Consider the following 24,018-nt stretch of genomic DNA (forward strand, 5'->3'; position numbering starts at 1 on the left):
GATCTAGAAAATTAATCAAGGTCGCTGCACAATTTCTACTCATAGGTATTCTATAGGTGAAGTACAAGTCTTACTGGACAGAAAATATGCTCTTGAATAAATCACAAACGTCATCAACAAATTATTAATAAATTTAAATCAGTTTCCTCTAATTTTGACTGTGTTCACTAGGAAAAGGATAGAAGTATCTTTTGATTGTGATGCAAATTGGTGGGAAAAATTTACTTTGGGTTCAGAATACATTGTACTTTTTCTAAAGCTTGAGATACAAATGAACAAGGAGTAGCATTCTATTGTGTCGTCAAGAGACACTTCTGATGACGTTCAAATCTAGCTGCTGCATTTCTCTATAGAGAAGTTAAAAATATTCGTCATAGCAGGATAGAAATAATTCCCTCGTCGTTGGAATTGTTGGAGAATATACCCCTTAGTCTCAAGATTTTCTTAGCACATAAAAACCCTGCCCTTCAGGATCTATTTCCATTTGCCAAAAAAAAATCTCTCAACTATCGGGGTATATTCTCCAACAATTCCTCCCATGCGGGAATTATTTCTTAGTTAACCTCCTTGTTCCATTGTCTGTTGTACAAAATGAGGACATTGTTTAGTACAATTTACCTTCTGTCTGTGAGGGCCACTCTCCCTGTTCCATAATCTGTTTTACATAATGAGGACATTTTGAGGACACACTCTGCTTCCAGGAGGTCGTCATCATTAATGTTTAGACTCAAACATTGTTTATTGTTTTCTTTCCAGCAGTGGGTAAAGGAGGCAAAGGTTTCCTGATCAATGACTGAAAAAGGACAATGTGAGAGTGACAATGACAGACTCTGACCCACTCAAAATAATGAAGATATACTTTGATGTTGCATCTAAGCATATTTTCTATTTGTGATAGATTTTGATCAATGGTTCTAAACATAATTCACACTCAGAGAGAAAGTAAAGAAAGCTTAATAATATGCAGAAATCTTACAGTTTTGGTGGATTTGTGAGGGAGTGAGAGCTCGGAATAATCGGCCTATTGTGTCTGTGTCACTGGTCATCTCCAGCATAGAGACACACTCCACAAATTCATCATAATCTGACATGAAAAAAAAATAAAAATTGTAATTAACCACTGCAATATATTCTTAAAACATAGAACAATCTATTTGATAAACTGTGATAGTATTAACTGTACAGTTTAATGATAGCATATCTCTTTAGGAATCCAGTAACAAATGAAATAGCCTACAGAGATCTTTTTGGGGGAGATTGATAGATTCCTCAAACTTCCTGTGATTGTGGTAGACAGTCTCTGTAACTGTTGACCCCACTATTTCTGGTAGGGCGTGAAATCCTGGCTTAGCCATCAGCTTCTGTAACTCTGAATCCTCCAGCTGTTGACAAATCTGTTTAACCACTCTACAGTTACAGAATGTTGACCAATGGATCGAATGTCTATTGGTGAGGCATATCACAAATGTATTATTGGTATTTTAATTCAACACTTATGTCTTTAGTTAAAGATCTATGAATAATCCGTATTATAATAAATACAGGGAATTATCGTATGTAGCATAAGATGTGTTTTTCATGCAAGTTTCGTCCAAAATAGGGCTTATACATGTAGGTACCCAACTTTGCTTCATTCAATATTGGTATTTTTCGGATAATATCAAACGAAATTAACTGCCTCAAAAGTAATGATCACTTACTGCTTTGGTAAGATCTGGGTATCAATGGATGCTAGTGAAATAAAGTTCTCCAAAGCCAGAGTCAGCTTGTTACAGGCCAGGTTAAACATTCCCAGTAGGTAGATGTAGGAGGCTCGCTCCTGGAAATGTTGGCTTTTCTGGTGAGATAAGATATGCAGTTTAACACGACTGCTGGTATCTCAAATACCATGGATTCATCAAAGTGAATTGGAAGTCCCAACCTCTTTCTAAATATGTATTTTAGCCTTGATATCTTGAATCCTCAGATATCTCTCTATTCTTTCTTGGTTCAATTGAGTTTGATATAATGAGGTTTGATTGACACACTTAAATGTACTCACACTCATTTATACTTGTATACATAAAAACTCTTAAAGCAGAGCACTGAAAGTTCCATGTTTTCTCTTTTAATTTAGTTCTCTAAAAACATTTAGATAGTTTGTACAGATACATATAAAGACTATTTTAAACAAGAAGTCTGTGAGCTAATGCTCACTAATAATACCCCCGCTATGATGTGATAATAAAAGCCCCGCTATGATGTGAATACACAAGTTCAGTTATGGACGGAATCAGGGATAAACAGAAAGTTGACATCCGATTCGTACAAAAATAAATCCCATCATATGGCATGCCTAAACAAAGAGTGTGCTAAATTTTCAAGCCTCTGTGATGAGTAGTTGCTGAGAAAACTGCAACCAAAATTTGTTATGTATGGTACAGACAGATGCATGGATAAACAGGAAGTTGACATCCCATTCGTACAAAAATAAATCCCACCATATGACATGCCTAAACAAAGAGTGTGCTAAAATTCCAAGCATCTGCGATGAGTAGTTGCTAAGAAAACTGTGAAGTTACGGACAGACAGATGGACACACAATGGTAAAACAGTATACCCCCCTCTCCTTCAGAGTGGAGGGATAAATACACGTCAGATAAACTTCAGTATCTTGATCATTCAATGTCTTAATTACCATGGATATGTTGGATATGTGCGAGTGAGTTGGATGTCCCAACCAATTTTCTTTCTGTTTTTAACCTCAATACATGTATCTCAAATCCACAGAAATATATTTTTTTAACAGTTCAAGATAACAGAGTTTGACTATTCTCTTTAACAGTTCTTTACTGTACATCCAAGTGGGTTCTGATTTTCATAAAGATATACAATGGTTGACAAGAATTGTAATATTATATGACTTTTATTATTGGTGGAATTTTGTACAGTCTTGTTCTAAGTTCCTAACCCTACCTGTACAGCAGAGGTCAGAAGTCTGATTGAGTCCTTCAGGTAATCAATCACACGATTGCCGATGTCTGGCATCCGTAGTACTGGGGAAGTCTGGGAGAAATGAGCATTCACAGGAATGATAGCAATAGAATTCTGCTTCCGTAACTGTGGACGTCTGAATATAAACACAAATCACAAAGAGTAGAATACCTTAATCACACAAATAAAGCATACCAAATCAGGAAATAATAATTTATTAAACTGTGTTTTTTTTTTAACATTTAAGGAAAATAAGAAACAAAATAACAAAGCAATCAGGAAAATCGAAAACTTCAAATGAATCTTTTCAATTTGTCTAATTTTTTTTTCATTTCTACAGAATGATATATTTTACAGGAGTTTAACTTCCTCACTTAGAGATGTGATTCTCTTACCTGCTTGGAACGCTGGGTCCACTTTCTGAGATTTTGGCCTGCGGCCTCGTTTTCACCTCTAGTTTGACCCAGTAGTCTGTTTTATCATTAATGCGATCTTTCAGAAACTTTTTAAACATGCTTGTCTTCAAAACTTGCTCATAAAAGCTTTTCTCTGATCCAGATTTCGAATCTAAATAAGCTTGTTTGTTAAATCTTTTAAATTCTACACGAGTTTCCGTCACCACACTCCTAAAAGAAGCAAAAATAACTAGATGAACACAGCTGAAAGAAATGTAACCTTTTGGTTTCAAATTAAAGTGCATGTATATGTATACTTATAGTAACTTTTATAAGCATAGAAAAATGTTTTAAATGGGGGCTATGCATACTATTACCTAGTAGATTTATGTAAAACAAACTAATTTTCATAAATTACATAAAATCATTCTTCATTAAAACTTGGTTAGAAAGAACTCATTTATGAAGAAATTTCGGTTATAAGGATTTTTTTTTTTCCAAATCATGTAAAAGACTTTTGATTCTCATCTTCATAATTAAGATTAAAAGAATCTGAGTAATAAGGATGTTAAACTCAAGGTCCTAGCGACTTCTTTATAATCATGTTTTACTGTATTAAGGGTATACATGTACTTAAAACATTTACATCCAACTAAAAGCAAAATTGAAAAATAGAAACAATTAATTAAAACTTGATAATCATAATCTTCCTCATGTAAATAAGATAAGCGAACTTCATGATACAATCTTAACAAGAAGCTGACCTCAATATCATATCTAAACATACAAAGTTTAATAACAAACTCAGACGTAAACAGACAGACCAAAAAAGTTAACCTAAAGACCAGGCATACCTAAACAGATTAACCATGAGTTCTAAACATCCAGCAACAATGAGTTCATTCAAAGTCTGGATTTTTCTTCTTCTGTAAGCTCGCTCTGCTTTTACATCAAAATGACTTGGTCTGAAAATGAGGAGAACTTGATTTAATGGACTTTCAGTACAAGCATAATGATACTCAACATATCAAACATGCTGCCTTTACTTTGATCTATATTTCAAAAACATCTTTTCTCCTGTAAATAATATCATGTTGACTACCTTTGTGTATCAACAAGGTCAAATTGGAACTTGGCTTTGCGGCAGACTTTGATGAAGAGTTGGGCGGCACCCTCAGGGATTTCTGGGATATCTAGCAAGTCCTCGATACTATCACTGTCTACAGAAATGGAAGATCTCGAGTCTTCTGCTAATTCAGGGTTTATACTCAGTGACCCCTCATCTATATCTACGACTACTAAACCTCCCACCTAAGAAATTGTATACTTTGTATATATTATCTTCACATAAAATACATTCAATACGTATATAAAAATGCATGCTTAAAAAAAAGTTTATAAAAGCTTTTCCCCCTCTTTATTTAGTTTTCTTGACTCTGACATTTGGGTAATTACTAGCAATATCCATATCTATTTCTTATAATGACCTGATTGACTTGCTCCTTGTATTTGGAGTGACAGCCCATCATAAATGTCCCTGGAGCATCCAGCAGTTCTATAGATTTACTGGACAATATTGGTACATACGTGTACTTCCACTCAAATGGTAGGATAAAGTTTAGAAAGCTCTGAAAGAACAATAGTGATAAACAAGAGACCCATGGGTGTTGATGGTCACCTGAGTTTCATGCTTTGACCATATAAGCCCCATCAGGGACTGAACTTTTGGAAACCTGACAGAAATTTGCAAATTGATAGAAGATTTATGGTCATTATTGCATTGCATGAAGTCTGTCTCCTAGAAGCTCAAAAAATCAGTTGGGCCAATCTCTAACATCTGATGCCCCCCCCCCCCCCTTTCAGAGACTAGTGGACAGTTTCAAAGTTAAATTTTCAGTTCCTCTTCATTTACAGATACTATAAAACAAACTTCAGCCATTTTAGAGCAGCTGAAAATGTCTAAAAGTTTATGCAAATTACAAGGAGAATGATGGGAGTGACTCAGGTGACCAAAATATAATGAACAAAACCGCAATAATTGACATAAAATTTCCTACAGTTTGAATTCTGTTGACTTTTACATGCATACACAGAACTCACCTCCATGACCACTGTAAGTAAGGCATAATTAGAGGCGATGAACACAATACGATGCTCCACCAGGATAGATGATATTATCCTGAGGATTTCCTCTGGTGGGAAGATAAGGAAGGGAAGGTACAGTGGAATGTCAATCACTTGTTTCTCCGCCTCCTGGGAGGGCCTTATGATGAATGACACTTCCTGGATACCAAATTCCTTAAAAAGTTATAGTGGATGATAAGCAGCTTTATTTGTGCTTCTGATGAACATTCTTTGGAGGATATCATAACTTACACTACATTGCTAAAAAATTTCTCTTTATATTTCAAACTTAACTCTCTCTCTCTTTTTATAGGGTCCTGGACACAGATGCATTGCTTACATTGTAAATTTCTATGTTTATTAAAAAAATTACTTCAGTTTAATCATGGCCATAGAAACCAGGGGGAACGGGGGGCCGTGCCCCCCCCCCCCCAATAATTTTGCCGATATATATAGATTACTATAGAAAACATAGCTAATATATGCTTGTGCCCCCTCAATAAAAATGTCTGATGACCTTTTTTTTTTGGCTTGTCAAAGAATTTTGGTAGTTGATAGTGCCCCCCCCAACTGAAAATGTTCAGCTGTGCCCCCCACACTGAAATTGCTTCCTACGGGCCTGTTAATGAACTGAACTTACATGAATATTCGTTGAATTCAATAACAATGACATTCATCTTTTACATCACATCAAACATATCTGTTTGTAAACAGGGCATGAGCTGTGTGTTTATGTTTTACTGGGTGTGTTTGTTTACTCTGCACACATCACTGAGCATCGTCTGACAATACTGGTAAGTTGGATTTCCTTCCTTAAATTTCTACTCTGAATTTTCTGGATTATAGTTTTAATATTTTTCATGAATACACAACAAAATTTCCACTTTTCTACAGTTTTAATATTTTTCATCAATACACAACAAAATTTCTACTTTAATTTCTTAAGTAAAAAGGATAAAGTTTACTTCATGAAAGTGCCAGGATATGAGTCAATCAAACGCGTCCTGAAATTCGTAGTTTCAATAATCTCCAGATAAAAGAAGTATCTAAACACGCTTTTATTATATTTCAGCGTGAAATGCTCTAGCAACATATAAATCATATTATACTGAAAAATTAAGAAAATATTAACTTAAAATCTGTGTCCAGGCCCCTTTAAAATGAAAATGTTCTTAAAACCCCTTGCCATCTGCTGTGAAATCATTTAAATTCATGGGGCGCTAGCAAAATTTTACTTTTTCATGAGCACGTAATTTCATGGGTTACTCGTTTATAAGGTAGATTCAATGAATCAATGTTTACAAAATAAATGTTTGTAGGCATGTAAATTTGGGGGTAATGGTGACCCACAAAATCCATGAATATTGGCCCCCACTCCCCCCCCCCCCCCCCCCCAAACAATGATGATTCCACGTTACCTGTTACCTTGAGGACCTGAACCAAAATCATGACACGAACTCCAGTTTTTCCTATATATATGTATACTCACTATAGCCACCCTTCCAGCGGGGGGTACTGGAGTCATTGTTAGTTTATGGGAGAACAGTTTGATGTGGGTGTACATGTCCTCTGGTCCTGTCTCTATCAGGTGAACCATACTGCCAACATAAACAAAAAACGATGTTTTTGATGGGAATTATGTATGTGTAAATTGCTAAGAATGATATCCAATGCATGAAATCAGACAGTCTGATTCCTGTATAAGCATACATCAATACATATCCTGCCAATACAAGGAACAATTGATTTTTCTCTGGTGAATCGAAATATTCACTGGCATTACTTACTGGGACAGACATTCCTTCATGGTCTCAAAGTAGGGGTATTTAGAAATAAGGACACAACAGACGGGAATGAAGCAGCGGACATTTTCTGAAGTAGTTGTTGAACTGTCGCCTGATAGATCCAAGTGAGGAATTAAGCTTCCATCATACTCCTAGAAACAACAGAATAAAATTACCGAAAGAAAACTTCTCCCAATAAAACAAAAATTCCATCATACTTAAACAAACAACAGGATTTACAGAACTAAAGCTTCACCCAATACAGCAAAAATTACAACTACCAGAATAATAATATAACTGTGAAAGGCTGCAGTGAACTGATATGGAAGATTAATGCTATGAATCTGCACTACTCAGGGTTGCTAGAATTTGAGCATGACTAATTTAGACCCTGCTTTTTGGAGAAAAAGGTTTTAAAAATTTTCCTTGTATACATATTTTTAAGTAAAATTTTGATCCCCTATTATGGCCCCAACCTGGCCATGGGAAATGATTCAAATAAATTTGAATCCTCATTATATGGGGATGTTTGCATATTAATATTGCTGTTCTTTCTAAGAATATTTCAATATTTAACTTTGACCCTCAATATAGCCCCATCTAGCCTTAGATTTCATTGGCTCCGTGGTTCTGGAAAAACAATTAAAAATGTGATAAATTTACAGAAGTTGATGAAAAAATGGAGGCTGAAGACTCTTGCTCATTAAAAAAAACTCACTAAGCACTAGAGTCTTTGGTAAGGTGAGTTAAAAATGCTTATATGAAAAAGGAGCTTAATCCGCTCAAACAGCTTGAGCTTTCTCACTTGTATAGAAGTAATATTCACTTGTGATTACACCAACCTTCTCCAGTAAGTAAGGTCTATAGAACGTTATACAGGTGGCATAAGTCTTGTTGCCATGGATATCTGTCAAAACTAAGAAGTGGGTCAAGGTGTCAGCTTTGTGTTTTGTGATTCGTAGGTCATCTGTAAAAAAAAACAGACAAAGCATACTAAAAAAAGTACCAAATGACCATTACAGTACTTAATACATGCCTAAGTTATCTCTTCTTAGGAATATATCCAAGCATATTGCTCTGTAAAATATATATTTTACAATGGAAAGGTTTTTTTTTGTATCCCCCTGCTCTTTGTCACGAAGCTAAAATTTCTAAAGATTTCTTTTTGCACTCTGAAGAGTAAGACTCATTATGATATATGATTATAATTATGACTCATTATGATGTAAGTTTATCATTAAGACTCATTATGATATATGATTATCATTATGACTCATTATGTTATATGATTATCATTATGACTCATTATGTTATATGATTATCATTATGACTCATTATGTTATATGATTATAATTATGACTCATTATGATGTATGTTTATCATTATGACTCATTATGTTATATGATTATCATTATGACTCATTATGATATACGATTATCATTATGACTCATTATGTTATATGATTATAATTATGACTCATTATGATGTATGTTTATCATTATGACTCATTATGTTATATGATTATCATTAGGACTCATTATGATATACGATTATCATTAGGACTCATTATGATATATGATTATCATAATGACTCATTATGATATACGATTATCATTAGGACTCATTATGATATACGATTATCATCATGATACTTTAAACTTGCACAATAGCAATTTGATACATCTTACGCAACACACCTGGGAAGCAGAAGTATTGGATGGACTTGATGACCTCATCTGGAACGGGAAACTGTTGATTGTTGAGAAGGGGGCTACAGTAAATAGATTTCTTTGTAATTGGACGCCGGATAGACATATGTCTGCTTATGGCCCCTGGGGTCACAGAGGTACTCCTGAGTGTCATACGTGACTGGTGCATAGCTTTGTTGAACTTGCTCTTTGGGATGGAGTCCAGTGTGTTGAAGACACTGGGTGACTTCAGAAAATGGTACTGCTTTGTGTCAAGTTTCGTATCAGGCTAAAGTACAAAATATCAAAGTTATTGTAATGTCAAGCTTTATATCAGGCTACAGTACAAGATATCAAAGCAACGTCAAGCTTCATATCAGACTAAAGCACAAGATACCAAAGTTATTGCAATGTCAAGCTTCATATCAGACTAAAGTACAACTACAAGATATCAAAGTTATTGTAATGTCAAGCTTCATATCAGGCTAAAGTACAAAATATGAATTTAATGTCAAGCTTTAATATCAGGCTAAAGTACAAGATATCAAAGTTATTGCAATGTCAAGTTTCATATCAGGCTAAAGTACAAAATATCAAAGTTATTGCAATGTTAAGTTTTATATCAGGCTAAAGTACAAAATATCAATTTAATGTCAAGGTTTATGTCAGGCTTAATCATCGAGTTTCAATGTTAACATTATGTCAGGCTTTGTTCAGGCTAAAGTACAAGATATCAATGTGGGTGTGGTGCTGGTTTAGAGAAAGTACAAAATATTGATATAACTGTTGTGCAAGGACTGCTGGTTCAGAGCAAGAAGGAAAATTCATTTAAAAAAGATTTATAGATCCATCCATCAATAAACTGACTATTAAAGGAAGATGTTATGTACTTGGTAATTTAAAACTTTATTACTGTGATATGCCTATTATCTCTAATATGATTTGAATAATGAACATGGATTTAATGTTCCTGATAATTAAATTGTGTGTTAGATTATTGTGACTTTTCCTGTTACTCTAGACCAAAGTTAAACCTGGAATAAATAGCATAATGTGATATTAAATGGAATGAATTTCAGCTTTTATTGTCCTGTACAAAACAAGTTTTAATCCTTCCTGTTCATCTTGTCAAGAGTTAAATTTCCAATGAATGTGATGATGCAAATATATGTTCATACAAATATGGAATGACATCCAATGTTTAGTGTGCTCCAAGAACACAAATTTCTCTTTATTTTAAAGTATGCAATCAATTATTCCCACACTTTGTGTTATCATGAAAAAAAATGAAACAGTGTACAATCATTCATATACATGTATGCTGAATCCTTTGGCCATCCTATTCTCTATAAACATGTAAATGTTAATAAATTCAAATTCAACCTGAACAAGAGGCCCATGGGCCACAGCGCTCACCTGAGTAACTTTGGCCTTGCTGTTTTTCACCTGATTCCCCCCCCCCCCCGGTAGAACTTATTGTGGCCCCGCCCGATCCCCAGGGGTCATGATTTGAACAATTGGAATCTACACTACCCCAGGATGCTTCCAAGTAAGTTTCAGCTTTTCTGGCCCAATGGTTCTTGAGAAGAAGATTTTTAAAGATTTTTCCTATATATTTCAATGTAAAACTTGGATTCCCTATTGTGGCCCCGCCCTACCCCCGGGGGTCATGATTTGAATAATTTAGAATCTAAACTACCCCAGGATGCTTCCACATAAGTTTCAGCTTTTCTGGCCCAGTGGTTCTTGAGAAGAAGATTTTTAAAGATTTTTCCTATATATTTCAATGTAAAACTTGCATTCCCTATTGTGGCCCTGCCCTACCCCCGGGGGTCATGATTTGAACAATTTAGAATCTACACTACCCCAGCATGCTTCCACATAAGTTTCAGCTTTTCTGGCCCAGTGGTTCTTGAGAAGAAGATTTTTAAAGATTTTTCCTATATATTTCAATGTAAAACTTGCATTCCCTATTGTGGCCCCGCCCTACCCCCGGGGGTCATGATTTGAACAATTTAGAATCTACACTACCTTAGGATGCTTCCAGATAAGTTTCAGCTTTTCTGGCCCAGTGGTTCTTGAGAAGAAGATTTTTTAATGACCCCACCCAATTTTTGTATTTTCTTGATTATCTCCCCTTTGAAGGGGACTTGGCCCTTCATTTTAACAATTTAAACTCCCCTTCACCCAAGATTGCTTTGTCACAAGTTTGGTTAAAATTGGCCCAGTGGTTCTTGAGAAGAAGTCGAAAAGGTGAAAAGTTTACAGACGGACGGACGACGGACAACGGGTGATCAGAAAAGCTCACTTGAACTTTCAGCTCAAGTGAGCTAAAAAAGTAATTGCACACTGTATCTATTTGGAGACCAGTGTGTCAACAAAAATTTTCTACACTTCTGCAGCTACTTTTTAAGGTAGATGTTTTAAGGTAGATGTGTCATTTTACTTTTTAAGGTAGATGTTTCATTTCACTTAACATACATGTGATAAGTCAAAGACCACAAAACTGTACAGGAGCCATAAAAAAACTGGAATTCGGGTGAAAAAACTGTACACGCCTATCAAAAAAACGGTACAAAAAAACGGTGTAAAATATCGCTTAAATTCTTCTGATAAGGCACCTTATTTGTAAACCAACAAATATATATTGTTTGAAATGTCTTATTTTAAAAGTTGTTATGGAGATTTGAATGCTTTAAAATTTCATATATTGTGTTTTATAATCACAATGTTCTTATGAATCTATTATAAATTAAGCTTGTTTAGATGATAGTTTGTTTGCCAGCTTTATATAGTATTAACGTGAGTCAGCCAATGTCTCCAATTTACATTTTGTTCATATTACTGATATATACATCAGCAATGCTAAATAACAGCAGCAATCATACATGAATTTCAGCACATAAAAACTAAAACTATATCCTTTATTTCAGCGTACTCATGGTAATAAACATCGTATATTTTATACCTACGGAGATCTGGGTCAGATTCATGTATATTAGGTCATGTATATCAACTTTAGAAGTTGGCTTAATTTTTTTCAATCAAGTTACGAAACATTAACAGTTATAATCATGATAATTAAGTACAGCTAAACTTCGAAATCTCGAACACGGATATCTCGAATACCTCGGATATGTCGAAGTAAGGCCGCGGTCCCGACAAAATTTGCTTTTTAAATGATTAAAATAAACCCCTCTATGTCGAACACGGTAATGTCGAATACCCCGCTTATCTCGAAGTAAAATTGTGTGCCCATTCATTAAAATCACATGCGTTATCTCGAAGTCAGGATAATTTTCCGCTCTGATGATCAAGTCCATTAGGTAAACTGACCGCTCTATTGATAACAGCCACCTGTCTGTCACGCACGGGTTACCTGTGTTCCTGTGATCAACAGATAATAGCACGATAATTATTCGAGGTGAATGTATGGCTTACCTTGTTTTTAAATTATGCAAGCCAAAGGTTGTGTGTATTAGTCTAATACATACGCGTGGATGACACGTTAATTGTTTTGTGGCTGGGTACGTTTATCTTGATTATCGCTTTTTAATGTAATATGCGCCCTTGCATAGTTTATGCATATGAAAGCGTAAAATTATAAACATCAAAGTGAAACAAAATTCTTAAATTCAATGCAGTTAGAATTTATTTTTCCTAAATGAGCGTCGTTAATTCACGTTATGTGAGCGTGTGTCCCAGTGAAAACTTGTGCTATAGTGCCCTGTCATTCAGTGTTGTTCTTTAGTTAGACAGTGCGTATTTTTTTCTTTTGCATTCTATATTATTATGGTAAAATAATTTTCTTTTATTATACATGTATGCACATGTTTTTCCAATAAAACAACTGTATATTTCGTTTTCGTTATTCTGACAGCGACCGGTTTTAAATTTACAATTCGAAGACGATATCCGGTTATGTACACATGGGAAACGATGCTAGCGGTTGACTTGCCGGGTTGGTAGAAGGATTATAATTCTGTGCATATTATACAAAGTTTTTACTTTGTGGATTATTAAGAGGATATAAAAATCTTTTTATTGCTAAATACATGTATATTTAAGAAATCGTATACAGAATTTCAAACAAGAAGAAATTTGACATGTTTTATTATTAAGTATACGTTCTCTGCATGAAGTGTATTTCAAAATCATTTGAATTATAACCCTCGATATGTCGAACCCCCGGATATCTCAAGTTCATCAACGGTCCCATCAACTTCGAGATAACGAAGTTTAACTGTACCTCTATAAAAATAAAGCTACCTAAAGGGGTATCTTGATTATCCCAATTGGCAATTGACACCTTCACACGCGATGGTTGTATACACTACACAATTATCGGAAGGTCAAGTGTCAAACACAGGTGACGTTTTCCAGTGTTTCGTGAGCGAGAATGAGAGGAAAATGGCGGCATTTAGCGAGAAATTCAAAATACTGTACAAATTTTCATATTCCGTGAATTTTGGTGTCCCGCCTGTACACGATGAATGGGCGCGAAAAACTGTACATTTTGCGTACCGCCGGTACATATCACATGTATGACTTAAGGTAGATGTGTTATAATTGTACTTTTTAAGGTAGATGTGTCCTTTTACTTTTTAAGGTAGATGTGTCATTTTACTTTTTAAGGTAGATGTGTTATTTTACATTTTAAGGCAGATGTGTCATATTACCTGAAAGAGAGGGTACTCAAAGTCCTGCCTTGGATGTGGGAAGAAATACATCATTGTATTGGAGGACACGGCAGACAGGACCTGAGGTTCAAACTTCATCTCGAACAGGTTCTCCAGGATCATCTCTGCGTCCATCTACAATACAACAATAAATCATATAATACAATTTAAATTTCATACATAGGACAGATTTGTGACCAATAGAAAATTCATATTTGAAATACTTGTTTTAAACCTCTCCAATGTCTTAAAAATACATCAACAATATTGTTCTGTTTTTAATTTGTGAATTTAATGCATGTATCAATCTGGATTATCTATTCATTCCTACCTTCAAAAAGAATGAATTAATGCTCACACAGGTGTAACTCCTAAAGTTGTTATACAATACTTGGTATTGCCATTACATGTACTTAACTTAGCAGAACTCTTTCATGGTGGAGGTAGGAAAGTTCTATTAGCTATGGACAATGTGTTGTTGCATACACCACTTGTCTTTCACTGTAGATTTTTAATGACACATAAGAAAGAAGTGTTGGTGAAATAGCTTGCCAAACATTCCAAGAACACTAACAAATCTTTAAATAAACTATAGTCCTCTTGTAATGTCATATATTTTTATTGATACTTTCTGCTAAGCCAGGGATCGACATTAATGGTTGTCCGATTGCCCGGGACAAGTAAATTATCAGTTCAGGCAAGTGAAATTGTCGACGTACTTGTCCGATCGGGCAAGTGATTTTTTTTATACAGATGTACATATTTATTCAGTTAACATTAACTTATAAATAAAACAATAAATTAAACACTTGATTTCCACAACGTACCTGACTGACAATGTTTTTGCATTCAGAATTCCTTGCTAGCGTTTCTGGATTATACATTATGCAATACAATATACATTATGCGAAGGTGCGAGTGGCCCCAACGGAACACCATAGCATGGCAGTGTGTTAAAACAGATTAAATTAGCAAGTACAGTGGTATACATTTATGTACAAATGCAGCATCGAAATTTTTTCAGCTAGCTCAACTTGCCAAATTGACAGTAGTGTATTTGGTCACATTTTTTCTTATCATAACATTTACAGTAAAAAATAATTTTCTTCTTAAGTTCTTTCCTAGTTTTGGGCAACCAAGTTTTGCATTTGGACAAGTAAAAGTTTGAGATCACTTGCCCGAAGGGCAAGTAAATGTGAAAGTTAATGTCTATCCCTGTAAGCTGACTTTTGTAATTAAATTAAAACATTTCTTTCTAATAGTCATTATTTTTGAAAGTCAATAAAATACTCTAAACATTCTGAATTAGACTACCTATTATCTGGAGTGCACCCTTGGCAATACATTGTACTTTTTTGCATACTGATTGTTGAAATCACTCGATTGTTGCAAGTGTAAAAGATTTAGAACTATCTCAACTTTCTGCAAAAGAGTGCCAGTAAGGCAGATACTCAGAACTTGCCCAACACAGAAATTTCTGAATGAATTTTGCATAGTTTTCTTGGCAGTGTGGACCCAAACTGTGGAGTGTGGAGTCAAACTTAATTTTCACAGTCGGTGGGACCCAAAAAAACTTCGAGATATTTGAGGGTTCTTGATATTGAGAAACATGTATAAAGAATTAAAATATGGTTGGTACTCCCAATTCACTTCAACATATCCATGGTATAGAAGATATTGATGTTCAAAATGCAGAAGTTCAGCTTCATTTCCCACATCAATAAGCAACCAGAATTATTGATGAGACTGTAGCTCTACTGGTATACATTCATAACAGTGTATTAGAGCCAGAAGTCTCTGACAATACTGTAGCTCTACTGGTTTGTACTTATAACAAAGGAAGAGAAAAGCAGCACTTGGACTTGAAACTTTGCAACAGCGTTAAAGAGAATAATGATCCTTTGTAGAGTCTCTTTTTGTGGCAAGATTTATTGCACTCAGACTAAAATGTGGGAGGAGTAACCTTTTGGAAGAATTTTACAGAAATTTCTTTTATTAGTAACCATGGCAACATCATTCATCAAAATCAAAAAGTAGTTAAAACAATTATTTATAAGAGAGTGCATGTATTGTCTATTTGCATGCCATATTTTATTAAAATCAGACCAAACTGTAGGAGGAGTAATGTTTTGAAAGTATTTCACAGAAATTTCTTTATTTAGTAACCATGGCATAACGGTTCATTGAAATAAAAAAACAGCTGCACAGAATTATGTATCTCAGTGTAGTCTACAAGTTTGTGTGCCAAGTTATTTAAGGAATGAATTTAAAAGCCACCCAATTTATACGGTATAAAGTGGGTTGGGGCAGTTTACACTTTATAAACCGTGAAGCAGTTTATAAAAAAACGTAAACTGTTCCAACCCACTTTATACTGTATAAATTGGGTAGCTATTAACTTCATTCCTTATAATTTAATTAAATTATATTGAAATCAGACCAAAACTCTAGAAAGAGTAGCATTTTAAAAGTATTTCACAGATATTTCTATTTTCAGTTACCATGGCAACACCGTTCATCAAAACCAAAAACCAATAAAGAGAATCATGTAGCTTAGTGGAGTCTACATGTATTGAAAGAGACTAAAACTTCAGAAGGAGTAGCAGTTTAAATGTATTTAACAGAAATTTTTATTTTTTGTAACCATGGCAACACTGTTCATTGAAATCATAAACCAAAATATAGAATTATGTATCTTAGTGTAGTCTCCTTGTGTGCCAATTTATACTGAAATCAGATCAAAACTGTAGGAGGAGTAGCATTTTGAAAAATTGTATACAGACAGAATGACAGCTAGACAGACAAATTGGACACCTTACTATCACATAAACTCTCCTGGTCTCTGACCAGTAGAGCTAAAAATTTCCAGTTTAATAATTTTTTTTTTATTTTACAGGATTACATATTTTTGGATGTTTTCTAATGTTGCTTCATGAAAATCAAACTATACCTGTACAAGTAGCATTTTGAAAGAACTTCCAAATCTTTACATCTTTATTAACCAAATGTTTTTCAAAATCAAACATTTATCTGTTTATATATAGAATTATGTCTTGATCTTGTCTATATGTGTACCCTTGGCTCAGGTGATCTAATAATTAATACATTAAAAAATGTAAAAGAATTTAATGAAGCATAAATTCTGTTAAAAAAACCCCCTTTTTTGTGAAAAAAAGCATTTAAAATTTTCATCTCCCAATATTGGCCCTCTAGCTAAAATAAAAATAAAAAATTCCATAACCTTATTGCACCTCTAGACCATTTATATTCAAAAAATGATTGGCTACTGTATAAAATTTATGAGAAGTTCTTGGAACCAGGCTTTTCAAAGAAAAAAAAAACTGCTTTTCACACTCCCTGGAAGCACCAAAAGATTACTTCAAATCTACCAGACACCACTGACCATTTTCCAAAGGGTATAAATTGGCAACTGACTACAATTTAAAAGGAGTTTGAGGAAGAAGATACATTTCCTTTACAACTTAATGAAGGAATAACTGTCTAATTTTTTGGTTTCATGATGTGATCAATCGATTGGCTTGCATGATAATTTGCATAAACGCCTTCGGCGTTTATGCATAAAATTATCACAAGTGCTACAAGTCCCGCTTCTGTCTCTATTCGTCCCGCCCCGCACGTGATTTTTTTTTTCACCACGCCTATCGATGAACCAGTAGATTTATGTAGAAATAAAGTACTTTTACTATTTGAAATTTTATCTCGGACAAAGACATTGGAAATGTAAATATTTAAGGATCAACTGTTATAAGTTGGATTTCCTAGCTGTCCTTGAGCATTTTTTTCATCTTCAAATGAAGTACAATGTTAAAACCTAAAATTCTACTTAATAATGGAGAGATAAGAGGAAGTTTTGATTACCGGTGTATATATCATGTATATGTGTGCATAACTTTAACCAAGCAGGCATATAGACAAAGACGGAAACATGTAGAAAAAAAGTTACCGGTATATGTGTGTAACAAATACAATGAATATGAATTAATTTTGATTTAAAAAATATTAATATAAATTTAATACAAAAAGAAGCAAATTATGAATGTCATGCATTGCATATTGGTACACATCATTATTAACTAAGTGTAAGGGTTCTGAGTATAGAGGAATGGTACAAAATAATGGTTAATAAAACAGCAAGCATTAATTTACAAGTGATTCTGTTGGATGTTACTTGTATACATGTACATTCATGAACAAGTAGAACTAGATTTGCACATATAATATAACATTTTAGGATCGATACCCTTTTGGATCTCCATAAATACAAGTGTTAGATAAAGACTGTGGTGTTGACATGGTGAAACCTTACCCCTGATAGCTCAGGTATAAAAAAACACTTACCCCTGATTGCTCAGGTATAAGTCCCGAGTTCTCATCCAGACCCGCCACCAACATCAGATCAATAAGGCTGTTCTGCAGCCTCATGATATCGGACCCGGCTAACCCACCCGCCATATTGTTGTCTGCCCTTACTGCCAGGTCAAGTCAGCCGCATCTGAAAAATTTAAAGCCTCTTCCTTATAAACATTGAAGTTAATGCACATGCTTTTCTGTACCACTGATATCATGGTGTCCTCAGACAAACATGATGTTATTATGAACTAATACATCTCTGAGCTACACAAATTGTACAACAACAAACGTAAACAAATAGGGGAGATTATTTCTCAGAAGTAATATACCTGATGATAATGGTCGACAACAGGTAAAGTGGACAGATTATGAATATCCTTATCACTGCTACACTATGGTTATATATTAGCATTACAGGCCTCTCTCTGTAGATTAATATATATATTTATACAGCTTTCTGTTGGCTAGGCCAAGTAGGAAATGGAAAATTCAGGATTTATCCTTCATTTTTACAAATTGAGCCTGCACTTTAAATACAGAACTTAAGGAAGTCCTGAAGTGGAAGTGGCTTGACTACATAGAACATCAGAGGAAGTAGTCTTTAAAGTACGACATAAACTGATTCATTTCCTGACAGCTACAAATATTTATTCAGAATAATTTTATGCATGTTCAACATTTTCTAGAAAAATTCAAATAACACTTATCTGGGTACTAGTCTTATCACTTTCCATGAAAAATACATGGTAGAGTCGATCTCTGTTTGGTTCAAAATATTTTATGGTTGGAACTGGATGAGAAGCACTCATTAGTAGAAGAGAAAACATTAGGTTAAGAAAAAAGTACTTGTACTTGTATATTAAGATATTTACCAGTAATGATCTGCAAGTCTAAAGGCAAATGTATTTCCATTAAATGTCATTGAAGTGGAAACAAATGCAAACTTATCTGTCAGTCTGTCTCATGAAGATAGATTAACCTAAATTCAGCTCAATATCTGCAAATGACAGCAAGGAAAACATACAGAAAATCAAGTGTGACAGACTGTGACAAACAGACAGACTGACAGAGGGACAGTGACTGAGAGACAAAGGGACAGCTAGACTGACAGACAGATTGACAGACAAAGGGACAGACAGACTGACAGACAAAGGGACAGACAGACTGACAGACAAAGGGACAGCTAGACTGACAGACAGACTGACAGACAGACAGAGGGACTGACAGACAAAGGGACATACAGACTGACAGACAAAGGGACTGACAGACTGACAAAGGGGGAGACTGACAAAGGAACAGACAGACTGACAGACAAAGGGACAGACAGACTGACAGACAGATTGACAGACAAAGGGACAGACAAAGGGACAGACAAACTGACAAAGGGAAAGACAGTGGGACAGACAGACTGACAGATAAAAGGGACAGGTAGATTGACAGACAAAAGGGACAGACAGACTGACAGACAAAGGGAGACTGACAGACAGACAATTGGAGATGAAATGTATACTACCCTCTGGTTTCACGGGTAGGGGACTGATAAAGCAATTCTTAGAAGGCTTTATAAATATTACAATTACTACTGCATAAAGATTAGTTTTTGAAATTTCTGGGTTTTTAGGTTCTTTATTAAATAATTTTCATATCTGCACAGAATTATAATTGCAAATAAACCACATATTACATCATACTGCCACTAGCATAATTAATTATGTGGCCATGGGTGTACATTAAAAACAATAGTAGTTCTAAAACTGAACCTTGAAAGACTCCAGATAGATTACAAATTCTGGTTATCTTGGTTATCATTGTAATATTTTTTTTTTATCAGAGACCTCTCTCACCACAGTAAACATTATCTATGTAGATGTCATAATCACCACACAAATCATCAAGTTATGGGGCAATATATCATCAACAAGGAAGACTTTAGCTTTAAGTAGTTAGTAGTACATCTGTTTATCTGCTGTATTTGTATAGTTCAACTTGCTTTTGCTTTTATATTTATTACTAAATAAAATGTGAACAAGGCAAAGATTTTTTTATTATTGGAAAATCATATATTACAATTCTACAAACTTTAAATACATTATCTTTGATACATCTATTTTTGCCATAAGATTAGGTATTGCACAGTTCTTAACCAGAAATTTCAATAGCAAAGTCTATATAATTCCATACAGTCTGTTAATACATGTTTCTGTGTTTTAGTTTTTGTTTATTTTATTTTTTTTTTTTTTTTACATTTTTTGTGGTAAATTTTATAACACAGCCTGTTCCTGTTTCTTTTGCAAATCTCACATGTTTGTTCTCTGCTAAATTAAATGTAATGGTTTGGGTTGTGGATATCAACCTAGGTAGCTCAGTCAGTAGAGCACCTGACTAGTGTTGCAGGAGTCCCGGGTTTGATTCCCTGTCCAGCCATACATTTTCTCCTTTCCTATTTCATAAAATTCTTCATATCTAATTCTGAATAATGTACTACCTATTTCATTTTCAGGCACCACCACTTCAAGCTCGTATTTAATCATTAACCTACTTTAAAATGACATCGTTCGCTTTGAGAGACTTTTTTCCTGATTTTCGACTATATCTGCACATTTTTTTCTGACTGACTTATCAGCAGGAATATATAGGTCCCTGCTTATAGACCTTCACTTACCTGAATGAACCTTGCCCTACCTTTGAGAGTTGAAACGTTTTAGCTTCTCTAACGTTAAGGTTATCTGCTACATGTTGGTGTAGCGTGAAATATGAAAAATCGTGGATAATTTAAATATATATATATATATATATATATATATATATATATATATATATATATATATATATATATATATATATATATAGATTCTCTATATATATATTTCTTATCTCTAAAAGAATTTTACCTCATTCATGCACAGGAAACATGAAAAATCGTATTTTCAAACTGAAGAAACTACAAAACAGATGACTACCATAATCTAAAAGCATTCTTAACATACCTTGGTAAAATTCGTCACATTTTGCTGCAGGTAAAAAAGAAAAAAACAAAAACAAACAAAATCACGAGTAAATCTTGGTCAATTTAGAAGTTGATTTCAGCTTTACACTTACGGATATTTCAAACACTTAAAAGACCCATCAAGTGATTTCCGAGCCCGAATTGTTTTATTAAAAAAAGTGGCGGGTTTATGTATACATGTATATATATTATTTTTACTGCGTAATTCAATTAATCTCATTGGTTTGCTTGATATCACGTGCAAAGTTATTATTTTATAATAATGACTTGAGTTACTAAAATTAACTTAGGGAAAATCCAAAGGATAGTGAGATGTCTATCTAATGATGAATTTGTTTCTTTACTTTTTCATTTTTTGGGGGGTGGGTGGGTTAAAAAATAATAAAAATATAACAAATGTAGCCCTTTAATTCGGTCACTCTATAGATATATCGACTTCACAGAAAGTATATTTATCGACTTCGAACTTCTTGCTTATTCGATATGCTTTTCTGTGAATTCACAGGTGCTTGGGGACGGACCCCCCCCCCCCCCTCCGCGACGTTCTGTACCCCAAGGGTTCTTTGACTTTTTTGTATATAAAAATGTTTTCTATAACACTTTCACGAATTATTACAACTGAAAAATCCATAATTTAACTTAAAACTAACCTTTTATAAAAATTCACACATGCTGATACTATGAGAACAAGCCTATCAGAGAGTACAGAAGAGAATGCAACTAAAACAACCCGTTTTTTCCTTAAACTCTAATATGCCAATAAAGGAATTGACGCGGTTAATATATGTCGTATTCCTCATAACAAAAGGGTCCAGTCTTGTATTCCACCAAATTTCAAGGTGAAGACTACACCTTGTATTTCCTACAAATATACATCTTCTATTGCTTCCAAACTTTTTAATTACAATTAAGAAAACATTAGAGAGCCTAGATATGGAGTATCTGAAACACCTTGTATTTCCTACAAATATACATTTTCTATTGCTTCCAAACTTTTTAATTACAAGAAAACATTACAGAGCCTAGATATCGAGTATCTGAAACATAATACTCCTTCGTGTTCAAGTTCTTCACCCAACAACTATAGTCCTGCTGGACACGTTATTACTGGTGACGTAAATATAGTTAATAATGAGGACCTTAAATCAATAATTTTAAAAGGGCCAAAATTTAATGAACCCCCATCTTTTAACTGGCGTCATAAATTCAAAAATATTATATGGATTCTGTGGAAGATTACGCCAGGCGATGAGCCAGACATGAAAAATAGACCGTGACACGTTGTCAGAATGGATTAAATGAAATGTATCAGATGTATGTTAAAATCTCGCATTAAGCGATTGAGGGGCAAAATGAAAACCAACTATCCCTCTGTGTTCAATAATCCAGAAGTGAAAAAAGAATTAGATAGATTATACGATCAGTATGTATACTGGTCCCTGCTGACAAAGCAGGTAACAACATTATGTTTGTTTGTAAGGCTCATTATTTAAACTGTATTTCAGAGGGACTGGGATTTAATTCTACAAGTGGTAATCCAATTTAACTTATACCCTTAGCTCCCTTTCTAAGGAAAAAATTCTTCAAAATCATATGTCAGTTTTGATTACTTTTAATATTCCCAACCACCAAAATGAATTTGAATTACCATATCTATATTGATTCCGAAACTTCATAAAAATCCTTACAAAAAGATACATAGCGGGTTCCAGCAAATGTTCTCACTAAAATATTAAAAGTATTGAAGGAGAAACTTCAGGAGTACTTTGCAACAATATATATTCGAGAAGTGGTGTAAATCAGATGTGGATACTTAAAAATTCCAAGGAACTTTTGGAAAATTTGAAATCACAAAATTTTACCAAAATCAACATAAAAAAGTACGACTTTTCAACTTTATATACAACCATTCCCCACTATAAATTAAAGTCCAGGCTTTTTGACATCATTGACAGCTGCTTTTTTAATGAAAAATGAACTCGTAAATTTACTTACTTTGTCATTGGTCATTTGCAAAATTATTTTGTTAAAAACATTCTGATTGTACACACAAGTACTCTGAAGTTGATATTAAAAAGATGCTTGAGTTTCTGATTGACAATATCTGAGTGGTTTTTGGAGACCAGGTCTTTCAACAATCTATTGGAATTCCCATGGGTTCCAATTGCACCATGTTATTAGCAGACCTATTTTTGTATTCATATGAAGCAGAATTTGTTCAGAATCTTATACGTGAAAAGAGGAAAACACTTGCTGTTACATTCAACTCGACATTTAGATATACCGACGACGTATTATCAATTAACAATGGTTATTTCCAGGCGCGTAGCCAGGATGGAAGTGAAGTGTACGCAGAGAACGGCAGGTGGTCTGGGAGCCGCCCTGTGCCCCCAGTAGATCCAGGACAAAGTCCTGGTGGGGGCCCAGGGGGCGAAGCCCCCAGAAACTACCGGGTTTTTGCCAAATATTTCAGTCACTTTCTTGCAGGAAATATGCTGTTTCGCTTTTCTTTAGAAATAAAAGACTTAGTAATATTGTTTTTAACGCAAAATTTAACTTCCATGGAAACTTACTTTTATGTGTACCTGAGGCTGGATATTTTACCGATATATTGGTATCACCTGCACTTTTTTATAGTATGAAGTTCAGCAACAAGTATATAATAAATGTTAGTAGACGAAAATATTGTATTTTAAATCATATACTATTTGATCAAGCCATTCAATGATTTGATTAATATGTAATTTTTCAAATATCTTTAAAAATTGTCAATCCGATGTAGTAGATTTACAAACTAATGAATGATTTATTTGGATTTGGCAATGATTTAATAACAGATTTCAAATTTGACTGTATAGACACGATAATGCAAAATTTTATTCGAAAAAATATGACCAAAAAAAAAAATTATTTGAAACAAAAATATTTGCCAGATGTTGAGGTTTTCTTTCTCTGAATTTCTCTCTCTCTCTCTCTCTCTCTGGTAGATTTTTTGGG

The 24,018-nt window shown here is 34.2% G+C and overlaps 1 protein-coding gene across 3 annotated transcripts in view; it reads right to left on the reverse strand.

Annotated features, from left to right (window-relative positions):
- Positions 1-18,146, reverse strand: part of LOC133179174 (DENN domain-containing protein 3-like) — a 34,282-nt gene extending 16,136 nt beyond the window's left edge. For all 3 annotated transcript variants that reach the window (XM_061313959.1, XM_061313958.1, XM_061313960.1), the window contains exons 1-16: positions 18,003-18,146; positions 13,644-13,778; positions 8,974-9,253; positions 8,119-8,243; positions 7,280-7,428; positions 6,982-7,090; positions 5,469-5,666; positions 4,856-4,996; positions 4,471-4,679; positions 4,223-4,333; positions 3,369-3,599; positions 2,956-3,109; positions 1,701-1,837; positions 1,238-1,407; positions 977-1,084; positions 619-793 (exon numbers count right to left, since the gene is read on the reverse strand). In XM_061313959.1, the coding sequence (XP_061169943.1) occupies positions 619-793; positions 977-1,084; positions 1,238-1,407; positions 1,701-1,837; positions 2,956-3,109; positions 3,369-3,599; positions 4,223-4,333; positions 4,471-4,679; positions 4,856-4,996; positions 5,469-5,666; positions 6,982-7,090; positions 7,280-7,428; positions 8,119-8,243; positions 8,974-9,253; positions 13,644-13,778; positions 18,003-18,116 (2,546 nt within the window). In that variant the 5' untranslated portion in view covers positions 18,117-18,146. The remainder of the gene's footprint in view (positions 1-618; positions 794-976; positions 1,085-1,237; positions 1,408-1,700; positions 1,838-2,955; positions 3,110-3,368; positions 3,600-4,222; positions 4,334-4,470; positions 4,680-4,855; positions 4,997-5,468; positions 5,667-6,981; positions 7,091-7,279; positions 7,429-8,118; positions 8,244-8,973; positions 9,254-13,643; positions 13,779-18,002) is intronic.
- Positions 18,147-24,018: the final 5,872 nt, after the last annotated feature.

Source organism: Saccostrea echinata, unplaced genomic scaffold (genome assembly GCF_033153115.1).
Source record: "Saccostrea echinata isolate AGI-Se365-2 ecotype Australia unplaced genomic scaffold, CSIRO_AGI_Sech_v1 ptg000004l, whole genome shotgun sequence".
NCBI classification, from domain to species: domain Eukaryota; kingdom Metazoa; phylum Mollusca; class Bivalvia; order Ostreida; family Ostreidae; genus Saccostrea; species Saccostrea echinata.